This window comes from Strongylocentrotus purpuratus, unplaced genomic scaffold, assembly GCF_000002235.5.
Source record: "Strongylocentrotus purpuratus isolate Spur 01 unplaced genomic scaffold, Spur_5.0 spur5_scaffold_13, whole genome shotgun sequence".
Taxonomy (NCBI): Eukaryota; Metazoa; Echinodermata; class Echinoidea; order Camarodonta; family Strongylocentrotidae; genus Strongylocentrotus; species Strongylocentrotus purpuratus.
Genome location: NW_022145598.1, coordinates 12,666,227 through 12,689,939, shown reverse-complemented (window position 1 = coordinate 12,689,939; position 23,713 = coordinate 12,666,227). Strand labels below are relative to the sequence as shown.

The following is a 23,713-nucleotide window of genomic DNA, read 5'->3' as shown; positions in this document are numbered from 1 at the left end:
TAATTATACAGTATTAATTATACAGTAAGCTTATGGTTAATATATATATATATATATTACTTGTTTTCTGTTTGCAGGGAATCCCTTCCCAATGTTTCCAGTGAATCGGACCTTCAAGCTTATTCCTCAGCAACATCAACGCCTAGTAGAAAGGAGGGCAGAAAAGCTTTAGTAAGTAAACTTTTTCCTTCTTTGTAATCAAAACCACTCTGTTATACAGTGCGTCCCAGAAAAAACGAAACCGAGAATTATCGATGTTTTATCATAACTTATCACAACAGCCATGCATGAAGTCTTTCGTCTACGGCTGATTGTCAACGAAATGGAGTTAAGTCTTTTGTCACTCTGTTTGTTGCTATGGCAGGCACCCAGTGAAAACAAATTTGTTTGATAAAATTATGGAAGTGCAAGCACTACTTTAAACAAACAGAACTTTCCTTGCTCATTTTTCCTGATTGAGGTGTCATATGAAAGGGTAGAAACTCTACTTTCAAGAAATGTGATTTTCTCCTTGAAATTCAGATAACGTCCGCCAAATGACTTTTTGATTTCCTCTCTTCAAATTCATTTTAATCACTCATGCGTGAAATATGTATTATATGAGTTGCATCACATGAAAGAGGAGGATCTAAGCTTTCCAAATATGTGTCATTTATCAATTTTAAATGTGATTAAGTTATGATAAAACATCGATAATTCTCGGTTTCGTTTTTTCTGGGACGCACTGTAGTGTAAGAATTGGAAAGATGTAGGTTTGAGACCTATTCATTGCACTAGTGTCAAGTGTTGCAAGTTGGTATTATGTGTGGTTCAAATAATGCCTCAATTTCTTTGTATCTTATCAAAGAAATGACATTAAAAAAAGGCTTAAATATTTACAGTTTCTTTTGAAATACAATTTTACTGCAAGTACCCAGGATTTTTTTGATCTAGGACAGATTTATAACATGTAGCCCTACATTCATCATTCATGTAACTGCCACTCTGGTCACCTCTTTCACTCTATTGAAAAAAAGACAGAGCAGCAACGGACTACACCTTGTCAAACCTGATGGGTCAATCTAAATCTAATCCAATCCAATCTGATCTTATCTAATCACCACTAATCTCGTCATCTTCTACAGTCCGTCAATAAATACGTAGCCAAGGAGCTCCTGATCTTGATTGTTATCGGTCATTTAAAGGCTGGAAAGTCAACCTTGATGGCTCAATCTATATCTAATCAAATTTAACCTAATCTAATCCGCCCTAATATCCTTTAATCCCCTCTGATCCCTCTTTCTCTTACAGTTGATTGATATCACCAAGGAGCCGGAGAAGAGGCAGGCTGGCAAGGAGCTTCTGATCTTGATAGTCATCGGTGATGTAGAAGCTAGAAAGTCTACCTTGACGATCAGATCAATCTATATTTAATCAAATTTAATCCAACTTTATCTGCTCTAATCTAATTTAATCTCCTCTGATATCTCCTTCTCTTACTGTCAATTGATATCACCAAGGAGCTGGAAAAGCGGCAGGCTGGCAAGGAGCTTCTCAACCTGATAGTCATTGGTCGAGTGGACACAGGCAAATCCATCCTGATTGGTCAATGTATATCTAATGTTATCCAATCATACCCAATCTAGTCTTATCCTCTCTTATCGAATCATATCTATCTCATACAGTCAGTCGATATCGCCAAGGAGCTTGAGAAGCGGCAGGCTGGCAAGGAGCTTCTGAATCTGGTGGTCATTGGTCATGTGGATGCAGGCAAATCCACCCTGATGGGTCATCTTCTCTACCTCTTGGGTCAGGTCAACCAGAGGGTTATGCATAAGTACGAGACAGAGTCGCGTAAGCAGGGCAAGGCATCGTTTGCATATGCTTGGGTGCTAGATGAGACTGAGGAGGAGAGGGGAAGGTAAGTGTATGCACTTTCTCCACTCCCTGGGGAGCATTCCAGGACACTTGCTAATCTATTAAGCACATTAGCTTTCGCATCCTACCGGGTATCCATTTAACACCTGGGTGGAGAGTGACAAATGTAGATCAATGTCTTGCCAAAGGATATTAGTGCCGCGGTGGGACTTGAACCGCAGACCTTGTTGTGATCCACAGTCTGGTGACCTATCCACTCGTCCACGACGAGAGTTTCCTATGATTACGTTCTTGTTGACAGACACTGGTTGACGATTCAAATATCCATGATTATTTTGGGAGCTGGAGATCGTCTTGCAGATGATATCACATGATTGGATTAATAAATACTCATCATAATAGTCCAAATTGTTTCTCTTCTCTGTGATGGCATTGATTGAACATACATCATAAATTATATAAAACTCTCCTTGTTAGGCAAGACAAATGTAACATCAGGGATATTGGTGAATGAGCAGTTTTTGCAGTAGCTCGAATTGTGATTTAGAAAGTTAGAGATACTAGGTTTGAAATTAAGGATTATGCTACTGTCCTTTTATAAGGCATCAACCTTGAATGACCTGGGCCCTGTTTCATGAAACTTGTTATCAATAACAAGTTACAATCATATCATAAGTTACTGAAATCCTTGAATTTGATTGGCTGTGAGCAGATTTATCAAAGATTTGTGGCAGTTGTTATTAATAACAAGTTTTGTGAAACAGGGCCAAGGTGTCTCTAAGAGGAACTTGAGCCAAAATTTGATGCTAGTACACCTACATTTGCATGCAATCGTAGAGGTGTCATAGTCTAGTGGTTTAATCCCTTGACTCGAAATACGAAGGTCGTGGATTTGGACCCCTGCACGAAATGTCCTTTGGCGAGGCATTTCATTCACTCGCTTTTCTCCAGCCAGGTGCACGAACGGGCTTCCATTAGGATGTGAAAATTCATGTGATTGAATTAGCTTGTGCGCACCTGTGTAAAGGCGACTAGCTGGGATGCTCCCCTGGGAGTGGAGAATGTGCAAAACAGTAATTCATTACAGTGACCTAGGTAATAATACTCCAAAAGTTTTGGTCTGTTAACTGGCAAGGTGCTTTCACTGTGAACATGACGGACAAAGAAAGTGGACAAAATATACAGTTCCTCATTCTACCCTCAACAATTGCTGTGGTAGACAAAGGAACATCCTTTCACTGCTATTATGTAAAAATGTGTAGAACAGGTGAATATGCATGTGACAGCTGTTCTACACATTTTTACATAATAGCAGTGAAGGGATGTTCCTTTGTCTACCACAGCAATTGTTGAGGGTAGAATGAGGAACTGTATATTTTGTCCTCTTTCTTTGTCCGTCATGTTTATAGCGTTTATAAGAAACAGTTACTTATATAAACACAAGCCTGCTTTTCAGGTAAATATTAAAAGTCAAACTGTTTCGAAACTAGAAATACGGGAAGAGTGCTATTAAATCTAGCATTGTACTTTGTTTTATCAGGGGCATCACTATGGACGTCGGTCTGACGCGCTTTGAGACGACACATAGACTAGTCACCTTGCTTGATGCACCAGGACACAAAGACTTCATCCCTAACATGATCACTGGCGCCGCTCAGGTATGTGAAGTTGTAGAAGTACAAAGTAGTCGCTATTCGCGGTATTGGATAGGAACTTGAATATAAAATTGCTTCATCATGATATGAGGAGAGGTAGATCCTGCAATCCTCGGTCACTTCTTCAGGGTTGGTTATGTTCTAGAGGTTAACTTATTGCACATGCGCAGAGTTGGGACGGTTTTGATCATATTAAATTAACCCAATTCGAATCGCTCAGACCACCAGTGCTTATCCAGTCTCATCTTGAAGATATCAAATGGAGTTCGAGCCAATTATTTCTTGAGGGAGACTATTCCAGTCGGACACCACTCTGTTACTGAAAAAGCATTTCCTTATGTTTAGCAGGAGACCTTTCCTTGAAAATCTTTAGGGAGTGTCCTCGGGTTCGAATATTGAGTGTTAAGGTGAAGAAGTGACTTGGATCCAGCCTTACTTAGCCCTTGTGTGCCCTATCAGTGAGGATCATGTGAGGGGTCATAAACTTTAAATTTAGCTTGTGGTATTAACTTTCGAGGTTATCTTGTAGTTGAAGACAGTGGGGATTCAGTTGTTGTATTGGAAACTTAGAATTCACGTAGAGTTTTAACCATAAGCGATTTTAATGCAAAAAGCTCCAAGCTATTGAGCAAGGAGGGGGGAAGGGGGGAGGGGGCTCTCTCAAAGACAAAGTAATGTGTTGTGCAGGCCAATGAACTATTAAGTTTTGCTAGCTCGTAGTTTCAAATTAATTCTGTAATAATATCTTAACATAGAAAATCATTGATTGTTACATCATGTAAGTTTAACGATCTTATATTGGGAGGGTCGAATTAGTGAAATGTATATTAATCCTACTTTGATTATCATTCAAAAATCTTAAATCTTGAATCGGTAGCTTTATTTATTTGTAATCAGGCTGATGCTGCCATCCTAGTAGTAGACGCAACGAGGGGCGAGTTTGAGACCGGCTTTGAGTCCGGAGGTCAGACGAGAGAACACGCCCTACTAGTGAGGTCTCTCGGGGTCAGACAGCTGGTGGTGGGGGTCAACAAACTGGACACGGTGTCATGGTCTGAAGAGAGGTTCTCAGAAATTGTCAAGAAGCTGGGAGCGTTCCTGAAGCAGGCAGGTTTCAAGGTGAGTGCCAGTAGAAATCTAGTCTTTAAGTAGTATCTTAACATAAATCAGTCATTTTTGTCTCGCCTGCGTAGCAAAAAGCGAGACATAGGCGCTGTTTTTCCGGTGACGGCGTCAACAAATATAAAGTATAAGTTCTTAGTCAATGAAACTTGGACTATAGGGTTATCAAGTATCCCCAATCATATGAGTAGAATTTCAGGTCACTGAGTTAAGGTAAAAAGTCATTTAAGGTCAACAAACTTAGATTTTGACAACAAACTTGAATTTTTAGCATATTTTCAAAATTGTTTGTTCAAATTCCATGAAAAATGTACCCAAGGGTTATCAAGTATCACAAATCATATGACACAAATTCCAGGTCACAAGGTCAAAGGTCATTTTAGGTCAGTAGACTTGAATTATGTTTTTACAACTTAATATGAGAATTAATCAATCATTTTTTAAAAATTAATTTGTTCATATCTCATTCAAGTTATCGATCCTTGTACAATTAATAGTAAACATTCTTCTGATGATTCATGGTCAATATTCACTTCAAAATGCTGATTATTTTCAGAGGATTTCATTTTTGGGGGCCTGCTAATGGGCCACCCTGCCTATAAATAATGTTCCAACCTCAATTTTTCATCATCAAATTGCGTAATGCAGGCGAGACCGCCGAGAGCGTTTCCCTTGTTTAATGTTATCACTAAGAAATATTCAATTAACTTTAAATTAAATGGTATGCCCTACAAACTGGACACTTTGTAGTCTACAGCACAATGTGCATCTTAACATGTCTAAGCCTTATCCTCCGTAAAAAAAAGAAAAAAAAAAAGAAGGAAAATAACAAACCTGCTAAAATTGACAAACTGAAATATGCACTTCATAATCCTGTATCTTATATAATACTGAGATAAGTTAGTACAGTATTAGGGGTCTGTATTAAGCACAGAAACAGTTTTCCCTTTGCTCACGCCCACTTGCATTTTATTTACATTGGTCGTTACAACATTTTGCCTCACTATTAAAGAGAAGGATGAGTTCTGGGAAGAGGTGAAAAATAATTTGTGAGCGTTATCATTGTTATTATGCAAGTGTGGAAGAACATCAGATAACAAATGTTCCCTGAAAAGTATGGCTCTTCAAATGCCTTAATTCTAAATATGGCATGTAACATCATAAAAATCGGGACAGATTTTTTCGCCACATGTTCGTGTAGTCCCAGATACATATTTCTGTGTACAGTGCTTGTAACTTGACCAAGACTGGGCCAAATTTCGTATCATTTTGATGATTCCAGAACCTTGTAGTACACACCAATACTTATATGCTAGATGATCAACTTTTTCTGATCGATTGCACACCGTTTCTTTCACAATGCCATCGCATGACTATAACTGGTCTTTATCTTTAAGTCACTGCCTTTTACCGCATCTTGTGGAACAAGCCTTTCGAGTCTGTGACATTTCCGCACATTATTCAGCAAATTTCCTGGGAGATTTTAGTAAGGGTTGTTCTGTTTTTTGCCAACAGGAATCTGATGTGGTTTATATACCCTGCAGTGGACTGACTGGTGAGAATCTAACAGAGCAGGCGAAAGAGCCCGCACTCACATCATGGTACTCTGAAACGTGCCTACTGGACCATATAGGTAAGTTCAGGTATCGTTTAACAATGTTAAATCTGAGATGCATGGCCCTACGTGTTATCAGTTTGAAGGTTGAAGTTTGAAGTTTTATTTATTCCACATTTTACATAGAAAAACAGTTTATATTCTTTTTTTAATGTTTTTTTATACATATTTTTTTTTAATATATTATTATAAGAGTAGATTTCACTCAAGAAAAAATAAAAAATAATAAATTAAAGATTTCGAATCAAATATAATGTACGGAAAATAAATACAAACTTTTGAAATATGTATATATAACAGGCTGGGTAGAACAATGCAAAATGTGGGGAGCCTAAATAAAAAGCCTAGCTTGTATGTGAATAGGCTCCCCTACTGAGTGACATAATACAGTGTCTGTGATATGGTGTAATGTTGAAACCCTAAACAAATTGCGCTTCAAAATGATCATGAAGTGCCTCAAAAAAGTAAAAATCTTTGAGTGACCGGTTTTACCATATTCGTTTTCCCCAATAGACTCAGTGTTGTGTTATGACCCGTTCGAAAAACGTAACATCTGGTTTCGATTTCCAATCATAAATATCTTGATAATCAGACAGGCCATCTGTTTGTAAAAGTCATGGGGTTCCTGACTGACCTAAAGGTTTATTATTATTATGGCAGCATGAGCAAAATCCAGGAATTTGTTTCAGAATCTGAGACAAAATTTCAAAGGGAAACAAAAAAAGTGTTCTAAGGTATTACAAAGTTTTGGTAATTTTTGAAAATTGGCTGGATAGTGATTCTTTACAATGTTAATATTTTTGGATGCCCATATGGATGTATTGTAAGCTCTAAAAAAATTGGCCCCTAAAACACTTCTGCTTTCGAGAAAAATTGAATATAAAAATTTACCGGTGCTCCCGGTAAATTTTGATAAATTTCAAATAGCGCCTACGGCCATACGATGGTACATGTAGCTGCGACCATGAAAAGCTCAGAATATGCAGTTGTGATATATATATATTCCAAATGGTATTAGCAAATTGGTCGATTTTAGTCAAATAACTTTGTTTTATAGCTAAATCAATATTTTGACTTTGAGAGGGCACTATACAACATAAAGAATTTATTATTTACAATTTCATCACTTTAGACTCGATTTCAATCGCGACAACGATCACTGAATATTGTAGGATCGCATATGCTTCCAATATGTTCATTTGAACCAAATTCATGACCCCTTACCAAAACTTTGTATTACCTTTAGTAGGTTTGACTGTATCTTCATTCTCTTTCCATTACAGACAAACTGAAGCCACCGAAGAGATCAACAGACCAGTCCATGAGGTTATGTGTATCAGACGTCTTCAAGGGTGAGTAGAAATCTTATTCTTTCACTGGGGCGATGGGCGATTGCAAAATTCAAAATTGCCCACGTGGAATTACAAAATAAAGATTATCTTTTCTGTTATAACTTTCACACAATATTGAGTTCCAACTTTCAAACCATAAACCAATGAAATGGAACTATGTAAGTTAGATTAGCCTGCAGGATTTCTCGCTTGAATTTGATGGTGTCTCGACTGGGCCGCCATATTGTAAACAAATGTACGCTTATTTCGCCGGGAGATGGCGCCATATCTCTATGAGTATTACCGATACAAATAACTGAAGCTCACAGTGCAGTGCGGCCGTCAACAGTGGCTGTACTGCGCCAGTAGTACCGGTGTGAAAAGCGTGAATCCTCTGAAATCTGGTGATTCCGAAAGACCAGCAAATAATGAACCTCGACCGGTTAATCAATATTGAGGAGAAGAGGAAGACCAAAGATGTTGTGGAAGGATATGGTAAAGACTAAAAAAAGAATGTGAATAAGGTTGCTCTGAATGATGAGGAGGAAATAATGTGCCGAATGGGAATAAATGGAGAGAATGTCGTCACAGGATGAAACCCCTTTGTTACTTTGTACTTTGTTTAATTTGTAAGAGGGAAAATGCCGACTTAAAGAAATAATATAAAGATAATGATGGTATAGCAAAGAATTTAGGAGTATCATGGGTACAAATTGAAAAAGAGCCCCCTGAGTAATAAAAGAGTCCCTTGAAAATCCTCACAGAGGCGCTTTTTTGTGGAAGAGCCCTGTGGAAAAGAAATTAATTTGAGCCTTAAGTGCAGTCCATTCTCACGATTTTAATATTGACTTATGATGATTCTCACTTCTAGTTGTAATGCGATTGGTTTAACTGTAAAATCATTGTAGTTCAAGGAATTTCTTACCAATGCACCACCCAAGTAATCTTTGTCTCCATGATGTCCTGGCACATATCAAAATATAGGGGGTACATGTACCTATGTAGAGAAAGTGTAATGTGTAAATCTGTCGGCAAATATGAGGTATTTCATTTGTCCCATACGTGTGTGTGGGTATTGGATTTTTACAGACGTGTTTCAATCAGATATGATTATTTACATCTGGGGACCGACCTTTAAACGTCACCGTCCGAAAGACGTGACTCAGTTTTGAACCTGCGTCCTCGGCTGAATCAGTTTGTAACTTCCATTGTTAGCCGGAATACAGGTGCACACCACAACGCCTAGTTATGTCCCATACATAACCAACGTAACTAATGTCCCATACGTAACCAACAACATAAATATTTGTAGCAGTTCAGTCATTTGCTTCGGATGGTTTCTAATACTGACTTGATACCCCTGCCAGACCTGCCAACCAGTACGATTTAGTCGTATTTAGTACGATTTTTAGAAGCAAATATGACAGTACGATTTTCCTCAAGAAAATATGATTTTCAAAACAATTTTTTTTTTTTTTTTAAATAATTTTTGTTGTTGTTGGTATTTTGTGTGTGTGTGTGCCATTTTTAATGGCAAAATGCCCTTTCTGTCCTATATAGCATCTCACCAGTTGTGACGAAATCATGCATATTCAACCAATGATCCATTAAAAAAATTCTTCCTGTATGTAGGAACTGTAAGAGGCATTGATCCGCGTAACAGTCCGTGTTTATTTTTAAGAATACAACTTTTGTCAGCACCATACAACTTTTGGGATTAAAGAATACAGTTTTTGAACTCCAGAGGTTGGCAGGTCTGCCCTGCATGCACTCTAGAGCTTTAAAAAGATGTGGGACTCGTTTTACAAAGCCTGTTTTCATTGACAAACTACACAAATCTGTGACAAATCTGCCGATTACAAATTAGAAGCAAGGATTTCTCTAGCTTATAACAAATAGTGTCATTTGTCACCAATGACAAGTTTTGTTAAATGGGACCTGTTGACAAGGAGTATGGCACTTGTGATGTCGATTTTTGTTTCTTCTTGTTAACATATGGCGCATTAAATGGCTAATTGCCTTGGGGCTTTAGAGGTACTATTGATTTAATACAATTATGATAATTAACTGTTTTTGTTTAGGTATGGGGTCAGGGGTGAGTGTCTCAGGGAAAATCGAAACGGGTAGCCTTCAGATTGGAGAAAAGATCATGGTGATGCCTGCTGGGGAGAATGGGCTCATTAAAGGTAAGACGTCCAGATGATACACATATTTTCTCTTATACTGTTATCACAGCTGCCAACCATTCCGTTTTTGCCGGAATTACTCCATCTTTTCCTCCAAAGTACGGTATTATGTTGTTTAAAAAAAATTAAAAAAATTAATTACACCCCAAAATGTTGATTTGATTCCAAATTCAATAAAAAAGTAAGTTTAAAATATACTTGAAAACATACGTGGAGAAAAAAGTATTCTCAAAAATAATGAAATGCTGATAATACCAAAATAACCCCCCCCCCCCCCAAAAAAAAATACCTGCTTGTATGGAGAAAAAAGCATAAGGAATGGACATTTCTGCATTGGAAGTGTGTCGCGCGTGGTTGTAAGTTTTGTTTTAAAGTATTCCTTTTTTTTTTGCCTGAAATTCCTTTTTTTTTGTCATCATGGTTCCTTTTTTTGGTCACACAAGGTTGGCAGCTCTGTGTATGAATAAAAAACATTCATTAAATGTTTTATATAACATCAAGTTCAGCGTCGTTTAATAGCACAAAATTGCTGTTTTTACTGTCCGCCTTGATGACCCGATTGACCTGCTTGTGAATGTATGTGTCAAAGGTTGTGCTGCAATACAACGTCACAACTCGGCAAACAATACGGGTAGCATAATAAGCATATCACCAAAATGCACGCTAAATGACGTAGACGTTAAATAGATTAATCATTGAATATCATGTGACCAACAATCCTCCAATCAGATGACAAGGATCTTCTTAGATGTTATATAATACATTATATATAATGGAGAGGGTTATAAGATATTGTAGTTTTTTAAAATTGTTATTTGGTTTGATGCTTGTTTTGAAAAGGATCAATGTAGAAAACTATGTATTTACTTTGTAAATGTATTTAAGCAAGGAAAGGGACCTACATCTTGAAGTTTTATCGGAGAACCAGACTTATCCACCGGTATACATGACGTGTTTACAGGGTTCATATTCAATGTGTTAATTTCCATCTGATATTTTTACAGTGTTTGATTCAATACAGCACATGAAGTGAAATTCACAAAACAGGATTTCAAGTTCATTTTCTTCTATTTGTTGATGTATGTACAGTTTGAGTCCCTCGCCTGCACCAGTAATCAGGGTACATGCACTATGAACATGACGGACAAAGAAAGAGGACGAAATATACAGTTCCTTAGTCTACCCTCAACAATTGCTGTGGTAGACAAAAGAACATCCCTTCACTGCTATTATGTAAAATAAGTAGAACAGGTGAATATGCATGTGACACCTGTTCTACACATTTTTACATAATAGCAGTGAAGGGATGTTCCGTTGTCTACCACAGCAATTGTTGAGGGTAGAATGAGGAACTGTATATTTTGTCCTTTTTCTTTGTCCGTCATGTTCATAGTGATGGTAAAGATAGTCAAAGGAGAAGATTTTTATGCCTCCGCCACCGAAGGTGGTGCCGGAGGCATCATGTTTTCGGGTTGTCCGTCCGTACGTCCGTACGTCCCGTTTGACCGTTATCACAATATCTCAAGAACCATTTAAGATTTAAACTTAAGACTCGGGAATAGTATTTATCACCTTAGGAAGACGATCTGATTAGATTTTGGAGTACGTAGATCAAAGGTCACAGGTCACAGAGGTCAACTTATGAAATTCCTTGTATTGAGTTTGTTAGCGCGATATCTCAAGAACCATTCGAGATTTAAACTTCAAACTTAAGGATAGTATGTATCACCATAGGAAGACGATCTGATTAGATTTTGGAGCACGTATGTCAAAGGTCAAGGGTCACAGAGGTCAACTTATGAAATTCCATACATTGAGATTGTTATCATGATATCTCAAGAACCACTGGAGATTTAAACTTCAAACTTAGTGATAGTGTGTATCACTATAGGAAAACAATCTGATTACATTTTGGGTCACGAGGTCAAAGGTCAAAGGTCACAGGGCTCATTATGTATGCAAAAACAGCTTGTGATCGCATTATCTGAACAACCGATTGATGGATTCCTGCCAAACTTTGGTCATGTATGTATCTTGCAGAGCTGATGAACTGATTAGATTTTGGGGTCACGAGGTCAAAGGTCACAGGGCTCATTATGTATGCAAAAACAGCTTGTGATCGCGTTATCTGAAGAACCGATTGATGGATTCCTGCCAAACTTTGATCATGTATGTATCTTGCAAAGCCAATGAACTGATTAGATTTTGGGGTCACGAGGTCAAAGGTCACAGCGCACATTGTGTATGCAAAAACAGCTCGTGATCGCCTTATCTCAAGAACCGATTGATGGATTCCTGCCAAACTTAGGTCATGTATGTTACTTGCAGAGCTGATGAACTGATTAGATTTTAGGGTCATGAGGTAAAGGTCAAGGTCATGCGGCTCATTATGTATGCAAAAATAGCTTGTGATCGTATTATCATTAGAACAGATTGATGGATTCCTGCCAAACTTAGATCATTTATGTATCTTGCAGAGCCAATGAATGGTTCATAAGATCAAAGGTCATGGGCTCATTATGTATGCAAAAATAGCTTGTGGACGCATTCTCATTAGAACTGACAGATGGATTACTATTTAACTCAGGAAATCTTGCAGAGCCAATGAACTGAGTAGATTTTAGGGTCATGAGGTCAAAGATCAAAGGGTCATATATGTATATGAGAAATGGCTTGTAATCACGATATTCTGAGAACATGTTAACCCTATTTAGCCCGGGCTATTTTGAAACTGCATAGCCCGGGGGGGGGCTTCTCAGGCCCCCCCCTATGATCTCGGCCGTGAAACGCCCGATCGCCGCGAAAATTTGCATACATGTCAAGTGAAGTGTATAGAATACTATGGTAATTTCAATTTTTTTGAAAAATTCACTCATTTGCATATTTATGGTAATTTATGCAAATAAGGTCACTAAATTCACATTTTTGCCCATAAATCAGACATTATTCATATTTAAGCATTCTTTCTCACTACATATATTTGTTAGACCATTTGGAATAATAATACAACACAAAAATTTGAAAAACCAGGGTTATTCCTTATGTTATCTATAGTTTTGATAATTTCTTATGTATTTCTTTGTTTTTTTTACTTATGTATTTTATTGTTTTTGTTGTTTTATTTCATTTCCATCTATAATTCAACTATTTTGACCCCAAAATAAACACCTAAAATCTAAACAAGACCAAATAACCAATGTTTTACCTCTTTATTTGAAAAATGAGATTTCCATATGTTTTGTACACAAATCACAAAAATGAGCGATTTTCGGGCTGACATGCGAAGACAAAAGGACACGTGACTTTGTAATGGTAGGTCCGATTTTCGAAAAATTTCTTTCAAAAGTTGCGCAAGACTCGAAAGAAAAAAGTCACAAAGTTTCAGTGCAAGATTTTCTTGCGTTAAAAAATTATCGCGAAAAATGTCGAGGGGGGGGCTTCTCAAGCCCCCCCCGGGCTAAATAGGGTTAATGGATTACAATTGAACTTGAATTTGAAAAATTTCTTCCGTTTCGGTTCGTAAAATTGCTCTATGACGGAGGCATCATTTTCGACTGCGCGCAGTCGAATTCCATCTAGTTTTCCATGTTGTAGTCCTATTTTTAAGACAATGCAAGTACAGTCTAACTGGCTTTAACGACCACCTGTATAGAAAGACCACCTGTCTACAGAGACCACATTTTTTTTGTTTCCCTTGTAAAATGGTTTCTCATTTAAACATGTACTAAAGGAACCTGTACATACATGTAAAGACAGTAAGACACCCTGCCTACAAAGACCACTTTTCTTGTCTCTCTTGGGTGTCTACAGAGACCACATTTTTTGTTTCCCTTGAAAAATGGTTTCTCATTGAAACATGTACTAAAGGAACCTGTACATAAAGAGCACCCTGCCTTTAAAGACCACTTTTCTTGTCTCCCTTGGGTGGTCTTTATAGACAGGTTTAAATGTAACGTAAAGACCGCCTACCTTTAAAGACCACTTTTCTTTTCTCTCTTGGATGGTCTTTATAGACAGGTTTCACTGTAATGTAAAGACCACCTGCCTATAAAGACCACTTTTCTTGTCTCTCTTGGGTGGTCTTTATAGACAGGTTTCACTGTAATGTAAAGACCACCTGCCTATAAAGACCACTTTTCTTGTCTCTCTTGGATGGTCTTTATAGACAGGTTTCACTGTAATGTAAAGACCACCTGCCTATAAAGACCACTTTTCTTGTCTCCCTTGGGTGGTCTTTATAGACAGGTTTCTCTGTATTTGCACAAGTAGCTTATCAACCCATTGTTGATTTCCATTGTGTAGTAATCACAGTACTAAAGGAACCTGTACATAAAGACCTCCTGCCTAGTACAAAGACCACTTTTCTTGTCTTTCTTGGGTGGTCTTTATAGACAGGTTTCACTGTACTAAAGGAACCTGTACATAAAGACCACCTGCCTATAAAAACCACTTTTCTTGTCTCCCTTGGGTGGTCTTTATAGACAGGTTTCCCTGTAATGTAAAGACCGCCTGCCTACAAAGACCACTTTTCTTGTCTCCCTTGGGTGGTCTTTAAAGACAGGTTTCACTGTAACGTAAAGACCACCTGACTATAAAGACCACTTTTCTTGTCTCTCTCTCTTGGGTGGTCTTTATAGACAGGTTTCACTGTAATGTAAAGACCGCCTGCCTACAAAGACCACTTTTCTTGTCTCCCTTGGGTGGTCTTTATAGACAGGTTTAAATGTAACGTAAAGACCGCCTACCTTTAAAGACCACTTTTCTTTTCTCTCTTGGATGGTCTTTATAGACAGGTTTCACTGTAATGTAAAGACCACCTGCCTACAAAATCCACTTTTCTTGTCTCTCTTGGGTGGTCTTTATAGACAGGTTTCTCTGTATTTGCACAAGTAGCTTATCAACCCATTGTTGATTTCCATTGTGTAGTAATCACAGTACTAAAGGAACCTGTACGTAAAGACACCCTGCATACAAAGACCACTTTTCTTATCTCCTTTGGGTGGTCTTTATAGACAGGTTTCACTGTACTAAAGGAACCTGTACATAAAGACCACCTGCCTATAAAAACCACTTTTCTTGTCTCCCTTGGGTGGTCTTTATAGACAGGTTTCACTGTAACGTAAAGACCACCTGCCTACAAAGACCACTTTTCTTGTCTCCCTTGGGTGGTCTTTATAGACAGGTTTCACTGTAACGTAAAGACCACCTGCCTGTAAAGACCACTTTTTTTGTCTCCCTTGGGTGGTCTTTATAGACGGGTTTCACTGTAACGTAAAGACCGCCTGCCTATAAAGAGCACTTTTCTTGTCTCCCTTGGGTGGTCTTTATGCACATGTAGCTTATTGACCCATTGTTGATTTCCATTGTGCAGTAATCACAGTACACGATGAAGACACAAGGTGGGCCTGTGCGGGTGATCACACTACCATAGTCATCACAGGTGTCGATCAGATGAATCTCACGTGAGTTATAGCCAGTGTTCGTATTATAACCAGGGGGGTGTTTCACAAAGATCCTAAGTCAAACTTAACTCTAAGTTGGACTTAGAAGTTATGGAGAGCCATTTGTAGCCTTAAAATAAAATATATTCAAGTATTTTAAACTTTTTATAAATTCCACATCAAGAACATGAAATCTCCTTGATAATAGAAAATATGAATGATTTAAATCAACATTTTATGCCTTTTAAAATAAGTTTTTACAAAATATGTTCATAGATGCTAACAGCTTTCCATGATTGTTAAGTCCAACTTAGAGATAATTTCAACTTAGGATCTTTGTGAAACACCCCCCTGTTGGCAAATTGAATGAAATATCATGATTACAGAATCTCTGGCAGGATGGTTAGCCTATTTGTTGAAACCGACCTTTTTTCATGTTACTACAGGATTTCAAAATTCTGGAAATAATTGAGATGGTAACAGTTAGTACCAGATAGTAAATTTTACTATCTACATGTAGGTCTAACAGATCATTTCCAGGTTCATGCCTATGTTTCTATTTATTTTACCATGTAAGGTCACATGACAGATTGCATTAGGAGAATGCATGCATTTCCATAAATAGAATAATGGCTCTACTCCTGGACATTTTATGAATTGATAAGCAAGTATGAAGAGCATAAATTAGATGAACATGAATTACTATCTGTTTCATCATTCATGTAATAGTGAAATAGCATTTATTTCAGATAATGCATCAGAATTTACAGTGTGTTTTACAGTATGAAGCTAAGTTAGAATAATGTCTTGCCACAAATGACATCGGTCCTGTGACAGGGATTTAAACCCTCTACCAGCTGGACCATGGTTTGGTGCCCTATCCAGTGGTCCAAGACTTATTTGTACCACTGCAGAATTTTGATTTAATTTATTGACCTTTTCAGTTCAGTTCAAGATTTATTCAATCCATTCAATAAAAAATATATATGTATATAAAAGATATTGCAAGTGTAAAAAAGAAAGAAATACAAATTATACAAACATCCGAAGGTCACTGATCAATACATGTAAAGGTAAAGAAATCTAATGGAATTTGGGTCTCTGCAAAAGTTCAAATATATATTTGAACTTTATATTGACCTTTTCATGACCTTTTCATGACCTTTTCACGACCTTTCAGGATCGGGAGTGTGATTTGTACCTATCATGACCCCATCAGAGCCTCGACACGGTTCCAAGCTAGAGTAGTCATCTTCAACATTGAGGTCCCTCTAACTAAGGGCTTTCCAGTAAGTAAACTTGTTTATCTTCTCAAAATCATTCCTTTGCTAATATAATATTCCGCTTCAATATAGCGCTTAATACATCAACGATGCCTGTAAGGGCTTTGCAGATATATTGTTACCCTGTTCATCAGATTCAAGCTCGCCCGCACACAATGTGTGCACATTCTCCACTCCCTGTGACGTATTCCAGCCAGGCGTCATTTTACAGATGCTCACAGTGCTGAGCACACTGCATTACCGGGTACCAATTTAGCACCTAGGTGGAGAGTTGCACTTGTTGATTAACATCTTGCCAAAGGACGTTAGTGTCGGGCTGGGATTTAAACCTGTACCTCGTGCTTTACAGTCCGGCGACTTACACACTAGACCCCAACACATCTTCCTTTGGTAAATGATGATTGAGGAATACTTCTTACAACAAAAGAGAATAGGGAAGGCATCCATTTTTGTTTACAGGAAAATATGGATTTCATGATATTGATACTGATTATGAATTTGCTCTGTATATTAAATTTCAAAAACTTTCTTTTTCTTTGTTATTGATATATAATAATAGAAACACATCTGCAATAATTATGTTTAGGGTGCATGTATGATTGACAATTTTCTTGAAGGAAAATGAAAATTTCTGATATTGCTGGTACAGAGCAAATTGGAGAGGAGCTTGCAAGATAAGTCACAGAGTCGACAATTTGTGTTCGCTTGATTGCAACTTAAAAAATTAATAACTTTCTTATTTTTTTATCGGAACTTGCTCAAACTTTCACTGAACTGTTCCTCTCACTTTTCTGCTTCTTTTAAAACCAAAGTAATACCAGGGTGGACTTCCCTTCAAAGTCATATTCCACAAATGATCCTATTGATCACTACAACCGTTTTGTTTTACAGATGAAGTTGAGTTCTGGTCATGCAATTGCTTTGCGAAAGAAACGGTGTGGAATCGACCAGAAAAGGTTGATCATCTAGCATATAAGAATTTGTGTGTATTGCAAGGTTCTGGAATCATCAAAATGATAAGAAATTTGGCCAAGTCTTGGTAAAGTTACAAACATTGTACACAGAAAGATGTATATGGGACTACACGAACATATGGCGTAAAAATCCTACCCTGGATTTTTACGATGTTAACATGACATATTTAGAATATGAAGGCATTTGAAGAGCCATGCTTTTCAGGGAACATGACTTATCTGATGTTCTTCCACACTTGCATAATAAGAATGATAACGCTCACAAATTATTTTTCACCTCTTCCCGGAACTCAACCTTCTCTTTAATTGCTCTCCATCTTTGCCCAGGTACTTGTCCACTACCAGTCAGTGAGTGAGCCTGCTGTCATCAAGAAGCTAGTCAGTGTTCTTCATAAAAGCACAGGAGAGGTTGTACAGAAGAAACCAAAGTAGGTCATGGGTGCACTTCGTATTTACTTTAATAATCTTCCGTTCTTATATAGCGGATAACACATTATGATATTATACAAATAATACACAGCAGGGAGGGCATTAGTAAGAGTTACCCACACCTTTGGAACAGTCTAACACGTCCCAGGTGGTAGCCGAGGGTTTTTGGGCTGTTTTGAAGGTACCGGTTGTGGGTAATTTTACTAATGCCCGAACAAAATCATATGTATTACTTGTTTTTATAAGATTATGTTTTATAACATGATTTTACTAATGACCAGTCAATAGAATTGGATAATGACTGGTCATGATCCAAATTACGTGTTAGGCAAAAAAAATGCCTGGTCACGTGTATGCTTTCAACCAATCATTTGATTAGGATCCAAGTCATCATCTTATAAAATGTCCCTAAGCGCTTCCAAAGCGCTTTAAAAATGATTATCCTAGCTTTAGCTCCGGCAGCTGTTATCAGTGCAAAGTGCAAACGTAGATTAATGTCTTGCCAAAGGATGTGAGTGTTGCCACAGGGATTCAAACCTTGTACCAGTACCTTATGTCAGTCAAGGAATATTTCTAAAGATTCTCAGAGCCCCGTCTTATATACTGTCGTGAATGATTGATCAAAATCAATCGCAAGTCCAATAATTAATCTCAAGTTTGCAGCGCCAGAATTCTTATTTGTTTCAGGTAGTGTTTTGGAGGTGTCATGTTCTAAAGTATTTGATTTTGAAACTCCCGTATTTTCTTTTCTTCTACAATTTCTCTATTTTTTATAAACTTAGTCCAATGTCTTTGCTGCAATTTCACCTTCTTTTCCAGATGCCTCACCAAACAGATGAATGCAATCATTGAGTTGGAGACGAGCAGACCGGTATGTCTCGAGCTTTACAAGGACTATAAGGAGTTGGGAAGGTTTATGCTGCGGTACGGAGGCTCCACCATCGCAGCCGGAGTTGTTACTGAGGTATGCCTGCTTTAGCATCATCATTGTTCACTTGAAACACTCCTCATCCAAGTGATAAGAAAAATTGCAATGTTATTTGCTGTTTAATGACACTCATGTCATACAGTCAAACCTGTCTACAAAGACCACATTTTTTTGTTTCCCTTGAAAATGGTTACTAAGGTAACCTGTATACAAAGACCACATTTTTTTGTTTCCCTTGAAAATGGTTTCTCATTGAAACATGTACTAAGGTAACCTGTATACAAAGACCACATTTTTTTGTTTCCCTTGAAAATGGTTTCTCATTGAAACATGTACTAAGGTAACCTGTATACAAAGACCACATTTTTTGTTTCCCTTGAAAATTGTTTCTCATTGAAACATGTGCTAAAGTAACCTGTCTACAGAGACCACCTGGCTACCGGTACATAGACCAGTTTTTGTGTTTCCCTTGGCCGATCGCTATAGAGTATAGACAGATTTGACTGTATTACTACATTGAAACATTCATAATTTTATTGCAGTGCTGACAAATTACCATATGATCTTCTATGCTGTTTTATTTATTCTTTACACATAATCCAAACAGCATTAGAAATAGTGTAGTATTTGGCAAATTTAAAAAAAATCATGAAATACTGCATGTTATAGATCGATGTTTTATTTGACAATTTGTAATGATCATGGGATAAACTCATGGATTGCAAAAAAGGTTGCACAATTTATTCAAACTGTGAGCTACACTTTTCATTATTCTTATTTTCTTGCCAGCTTTTCACCTCTTCTGATATCAGTTAATCATATTCCATTGATTGGGTAAATTGTTCGCTCAGTCAGTAGAGCGTCCGCCTCACAACCGGGAGGTCGTGGGTTCGAACCCCGGCCGCGTCATACCAAAAGACGTTAAAAGACGGGAGTTGCTGCTACCTTGTTTGGCGTTCAACAATAAGGGGATAGAGCAACGTCAATCTGGCGCTGCTCAGTGGCTGCCGGGCTCACGATCAATTGGGCAAAAAGAATTTCCATTTTCGGTTTAATAAAATTTGGAGTTGACTAAAAAGATTATTATTATCATTATCATTATTATTAAATTTATCTTCTATTTTTTTCGTTTTTGCAGTTGAAATATTGAGCATCTATAGAGAAGCAGCTGACTTGCCTGACTTATCTACAACCTCGAGAAACTGGTTCATTGTGAAGTTCAACTTTGACACTGGAGATCAGGGGGGTGTTTCACAAAACTTGTCATCAGTGACAAGTGACAGTTTTTGTTATAAGCTACTGAAATCCTTGCTTCTGATTGGTTATCAGCAGATTTGTCACTGATTTTAGTAATTTGTCATTGAAAAAAAGCTTTGTGAAATAGGCCCCAGATGCATCACCTGTGAATTCTCTTACTGCGGACTTCTAACATAGGGACAAGAGTTCTACACTTCATGACTTGCAATGCATGTAAACTTGGAGCAGATACAATTTTATCAACAAGAAGCTCTGTCAGGACTTTTGGAAAAATGTAGCAATAACGTACGAAGATAAAAATTACCCTAGGGCATTTTGGTGCTTTTGTAATGGTTTGCTGGAGAGCTATTTTCATGCATATGGTATAGTTTTAATGATCCACTAATACGTAAGTATTCGTGTGTTCCCTTGGTCTCTGGTAGTTCACTGTTACTGGTATACTTTAAAGGGATCGTTTAACAATGTTAAATCTAAGATACACGGCCCTACGTACTATCAGTGTCTGTGATATGGTGTAAAATCGAAGCCCTAAAAAAATTGCGCTTCAAAATGATCAAGAACTGCCTCAAAAAAGTAAAAATCTTTGAGTGACCGGTTTTACCATACTCGTTTTCCCCAATAGACTGTAGTGTTATAAAAACCGTTTGGCAAACGGTTTTCAAAATTTGTAATTCTAATCAAAAATATCTTGATTATCAAACCAGAGCTGCCAACAAGTACGGATTTCCCGTAATTGGTACGGAAATTAACGATCATTACGGAATGTTGTCTCAAATTACGGATTTTTAAAAAAAAATGATCTTTTTTTTTTTTTTTTTTTTTTTTTTTTTTTTTAATCTGAATTTGAGACAACATTCCGTACTGATAGAAGCCATTTTTCATTGAAAACTGTGTTGTGATGACCTGAATATCAGTATTTAACAACTGTGTGAGTAAAATCACCAAAAATATCAGATAATCGTGTCGGCGTGCTGTTTTTTTTTAGATTCATAGCGCCGCATAGGAAATTACTGATTTTGACCCTTGTGATTACTGATTTTCTGTTCTGGAGGTTGGCAGCTCTGTCAAACAGGCGATCGGCTTGTAAAAGTCATGGGGTTCCTGACTGACTTAAAGGTTTATAATTATAATTGCAGCACGAGCTAAACCCAGAATTTTGTTTCAGAATCTGAGACAAAGTTACCGGATCCCTTTAACACAGAGGTAACGGCCATCGGAACAAGGCTTAAATCTGTCTTAATTCATGAAAGACTTTTGCCATAAAAATGGTCATCTTTGAAAAAAGTTTTGTGTCACAAAATTTTCTGGTTATACAGGAATTTAATTGTTGAGTATAATATTGATAAGATTGTTTTGCATGTAAGACCAGCACAATGCCCTATTGCCCTCATGTTAAAATTTGTTGTATCTAAATTATAAACGAGGATATATATCAAGTGATCAATGAAAGCAGGACCAGGGCCATGTCAACAAAATACTTAGCATCTTATCGTACTGACGCTTTTAAAGTCATTTTTTGTCTGCGCTAGCTCTGATTATCTCCTTTTCTTCCCCTTTCTTCTTTGGCCAACTTTGGCCAACTTTTGGCCACTTCTTTGACAGGTTCTAATTCTTATGCATATGCTTGTAATTCCTGTTAAAACAGGGTCTTCTTTAAAATCATGTCCCATGCCAGAATTTTTTGCCACTTATTTTTTTTCTTCGTTCAAACACCAGAATATCGACTTTCTTTTTCAGTTGCAGTACAGGCCACCGTCGAGTGTATTGTTGTACTGTATCAACTATATGTTTGTTCCCTTTTCAATTTGTTTTCCAATTTCTAAACATTTCCATCATATTTAGTTCACTCTTACTTTTTCTCATTAGATTTTAGTTCTTTTATGGTGTTTATCTTTAATATTTATAAACAAGACAAAATGCAATTACTCTTCCCATATCAATAATGGTTTATGGCTGTCAGATATATTTTGTTTAAGCGTTTTCATGTTCAAATACGTGAAGAACAAAATTGAAATATATGTACGTGTACATAAGATTTACTTCTTTAAGAATTTTTCTAATTTCATGATAAAAATGATTATTTATGCATGAAACGAACATCCGTCGTAACTGTAGACCTACATGTCTATCAGTGTATCTTTCTATGAAAGAAGTGAGCAGTGGATAATAAGAACACAACAGTCATAATGCATGTTAACCCTTTTTTCATTAAGTGTTGTGAAAAATACTTAGTTGTCATATGTTTACTAAATATGCATCATCTTTGATTTATAAGCTTACAAAATATTTCTCTTTTTTGTGCAATTTTATCCCAAATGTGTTTAATTGTCATATATATCATGCAGTTTTGCATTAAGTTGATTATGCATTTCATATATCACTATGAAAATGTTTTTCATCTTTAATATCTCTGGTTCAAGACTATAAAGATTCCTTATATTATCCCCAGAAAATCATAATAGCTTCAATTTCTAGTGTACTTTCTTTTTTACTGTTTCATGAAATTATCTGTCACAAAGGTCAATCAGAAAATCTGCACTGCAGTTTTACTCTGCAAGTTTGGTTAAATGCTACTATATTATATTTGACCTTTGTTCATTATTTCACTTTTTATGATCAATTTTTTGACGGGTCACAGTAATGCATAGAGCAATATTTTGAGAATATCAAGAGTCTGAATGGAAATCCATTAGGACATAAATAAAGAGTGACGAGGCCGCTTTAATAGTCTGTGTAAACCTTCTGTTCACCATTTATTTAATATGGATCAGAATTTGCCTCACGAGCACTTATTATCTTGATTAAGGATCAAACGAGTGATTTTAGTGCCATGGTTATGTACTACCGTAAGTGATAACTTGAGTCTTTATTGTCAGCATTGCTTTCAATTCTATGAAGGCAAAACTTCATTGTTACAACAAATTCTTTGTTCATTGACTTTTTAGTTTTATGCGAGCAACTAAGTTATCTGGTTGATCAAATAGCCATTGTCCATATCGACCTGGCAATCTTTAGTATTTGCCTATAAACAGAAAGAGGATAACTAACTATTACATTTGATACTGCTCCAAGAAATCGGGTGCGTCGTATGTAATCGTGTTTCAAACCCAGCTAAAGGGATTAATCATCTCCAGTATCGTATGCGATACTGATTTAATGGTTCTCGCTTGACTTATGACTTACTTCATGCATATTAGTTGTTCCGGAACACGGTCCCATGACCAGGACCAGAGTTTTATTATGCTACTCTGTGATGTATGACAATGTACGGCATGTACAACTGTGTGGCATTAAATGCCAATATAACTTATGAATACATTGAATAATAATAAATAGTACCTTTATTGTATCAAAATGTGTTTAAGACGACTTAAGTAATTAATGTGACTTCCCACTGTGACAAAACAATGTGAGTGACTTTTAACAAATTCAAGAGATGCACATTTACAAACAATCTAGTCGTTATGATTTGCTTTATTCCTGTTATACAAGGAAAAGGCATCTGTGTGGCAATAAGAATAATGTAAATCAAATGGCCTACTTTGATAATATTGATAATATTTGGTTCTTGTATAGCGCATATCACATTATAACGTCTATGCGCTTCCAAAGAGCTTTGGAAATTATTACCCCGG

The 23,713-nt window shown here is 37.0% G+C and overlaps 1 protein-coding gene across 2 annotated transcripts in view; it reads left to right on the top strand.

The window, feature by feature from the left end:
* LOC591684 (HBS1-like protein) overlaps positions 1 to 20,604 on the top strand; it is a 48,015-nt gene extending 27,411 nt beyond the window's left edge. For both annotated transcript variants that reach the window (XM_030982932.1, XM_030982933.1), the window contains 12 exons: positions 78 to 171; positions 1,665 to 1,900; positions 3,398 to 3,515; positions 4,410 to 4,631; positions 6,150 to 6,267; positions 7,533 to 7,601; positions 9,662 to 9,766; positions 15,138 to 15,228; positions 16,388 to 16,496; positions 17,792 to 17,892; positions 18,713 to 18,857; positions 19,960 to 20,604. In XM_030982932.1, the coding sequence (XP_030838792.1) occupies positions 78 to 171; positions 1,665 to 1,900; positions 3,398 to 3,515; positions 4,410 to 4,631; positions 6,150 to 6,267; positions 7,533 to 7,601; positions 9,662 to 9,766; positions 15,138 to 15,228; positions 16,388 to 16,496; positions 17,792 to 17,892; positions 18,713 to 18,857; positions 19,960 to 19,971 (1,420 nt within the window). In that variant the 3' untranslated portion in view covers positions 19,972 to 20,604. The remainder of the gene's footprint in view (positions 1 to 77; positions 172 to 1,664; positions 1,901 to 3,397; positions 3,516 to 4,409; positions 4,632 to 6,149; positions 6,268 to 7,532; positions 7,602 to 9,661; positions 9,767 to 15,137; positions 15,229 to 16,387; positions 16,497 to 17,791; positions 17,893 to 18,712; positions 18,858 to 19,959) is intronic.
* Positions 20,605 to 23,713: the final 3,109 nt, after the last annotated feature.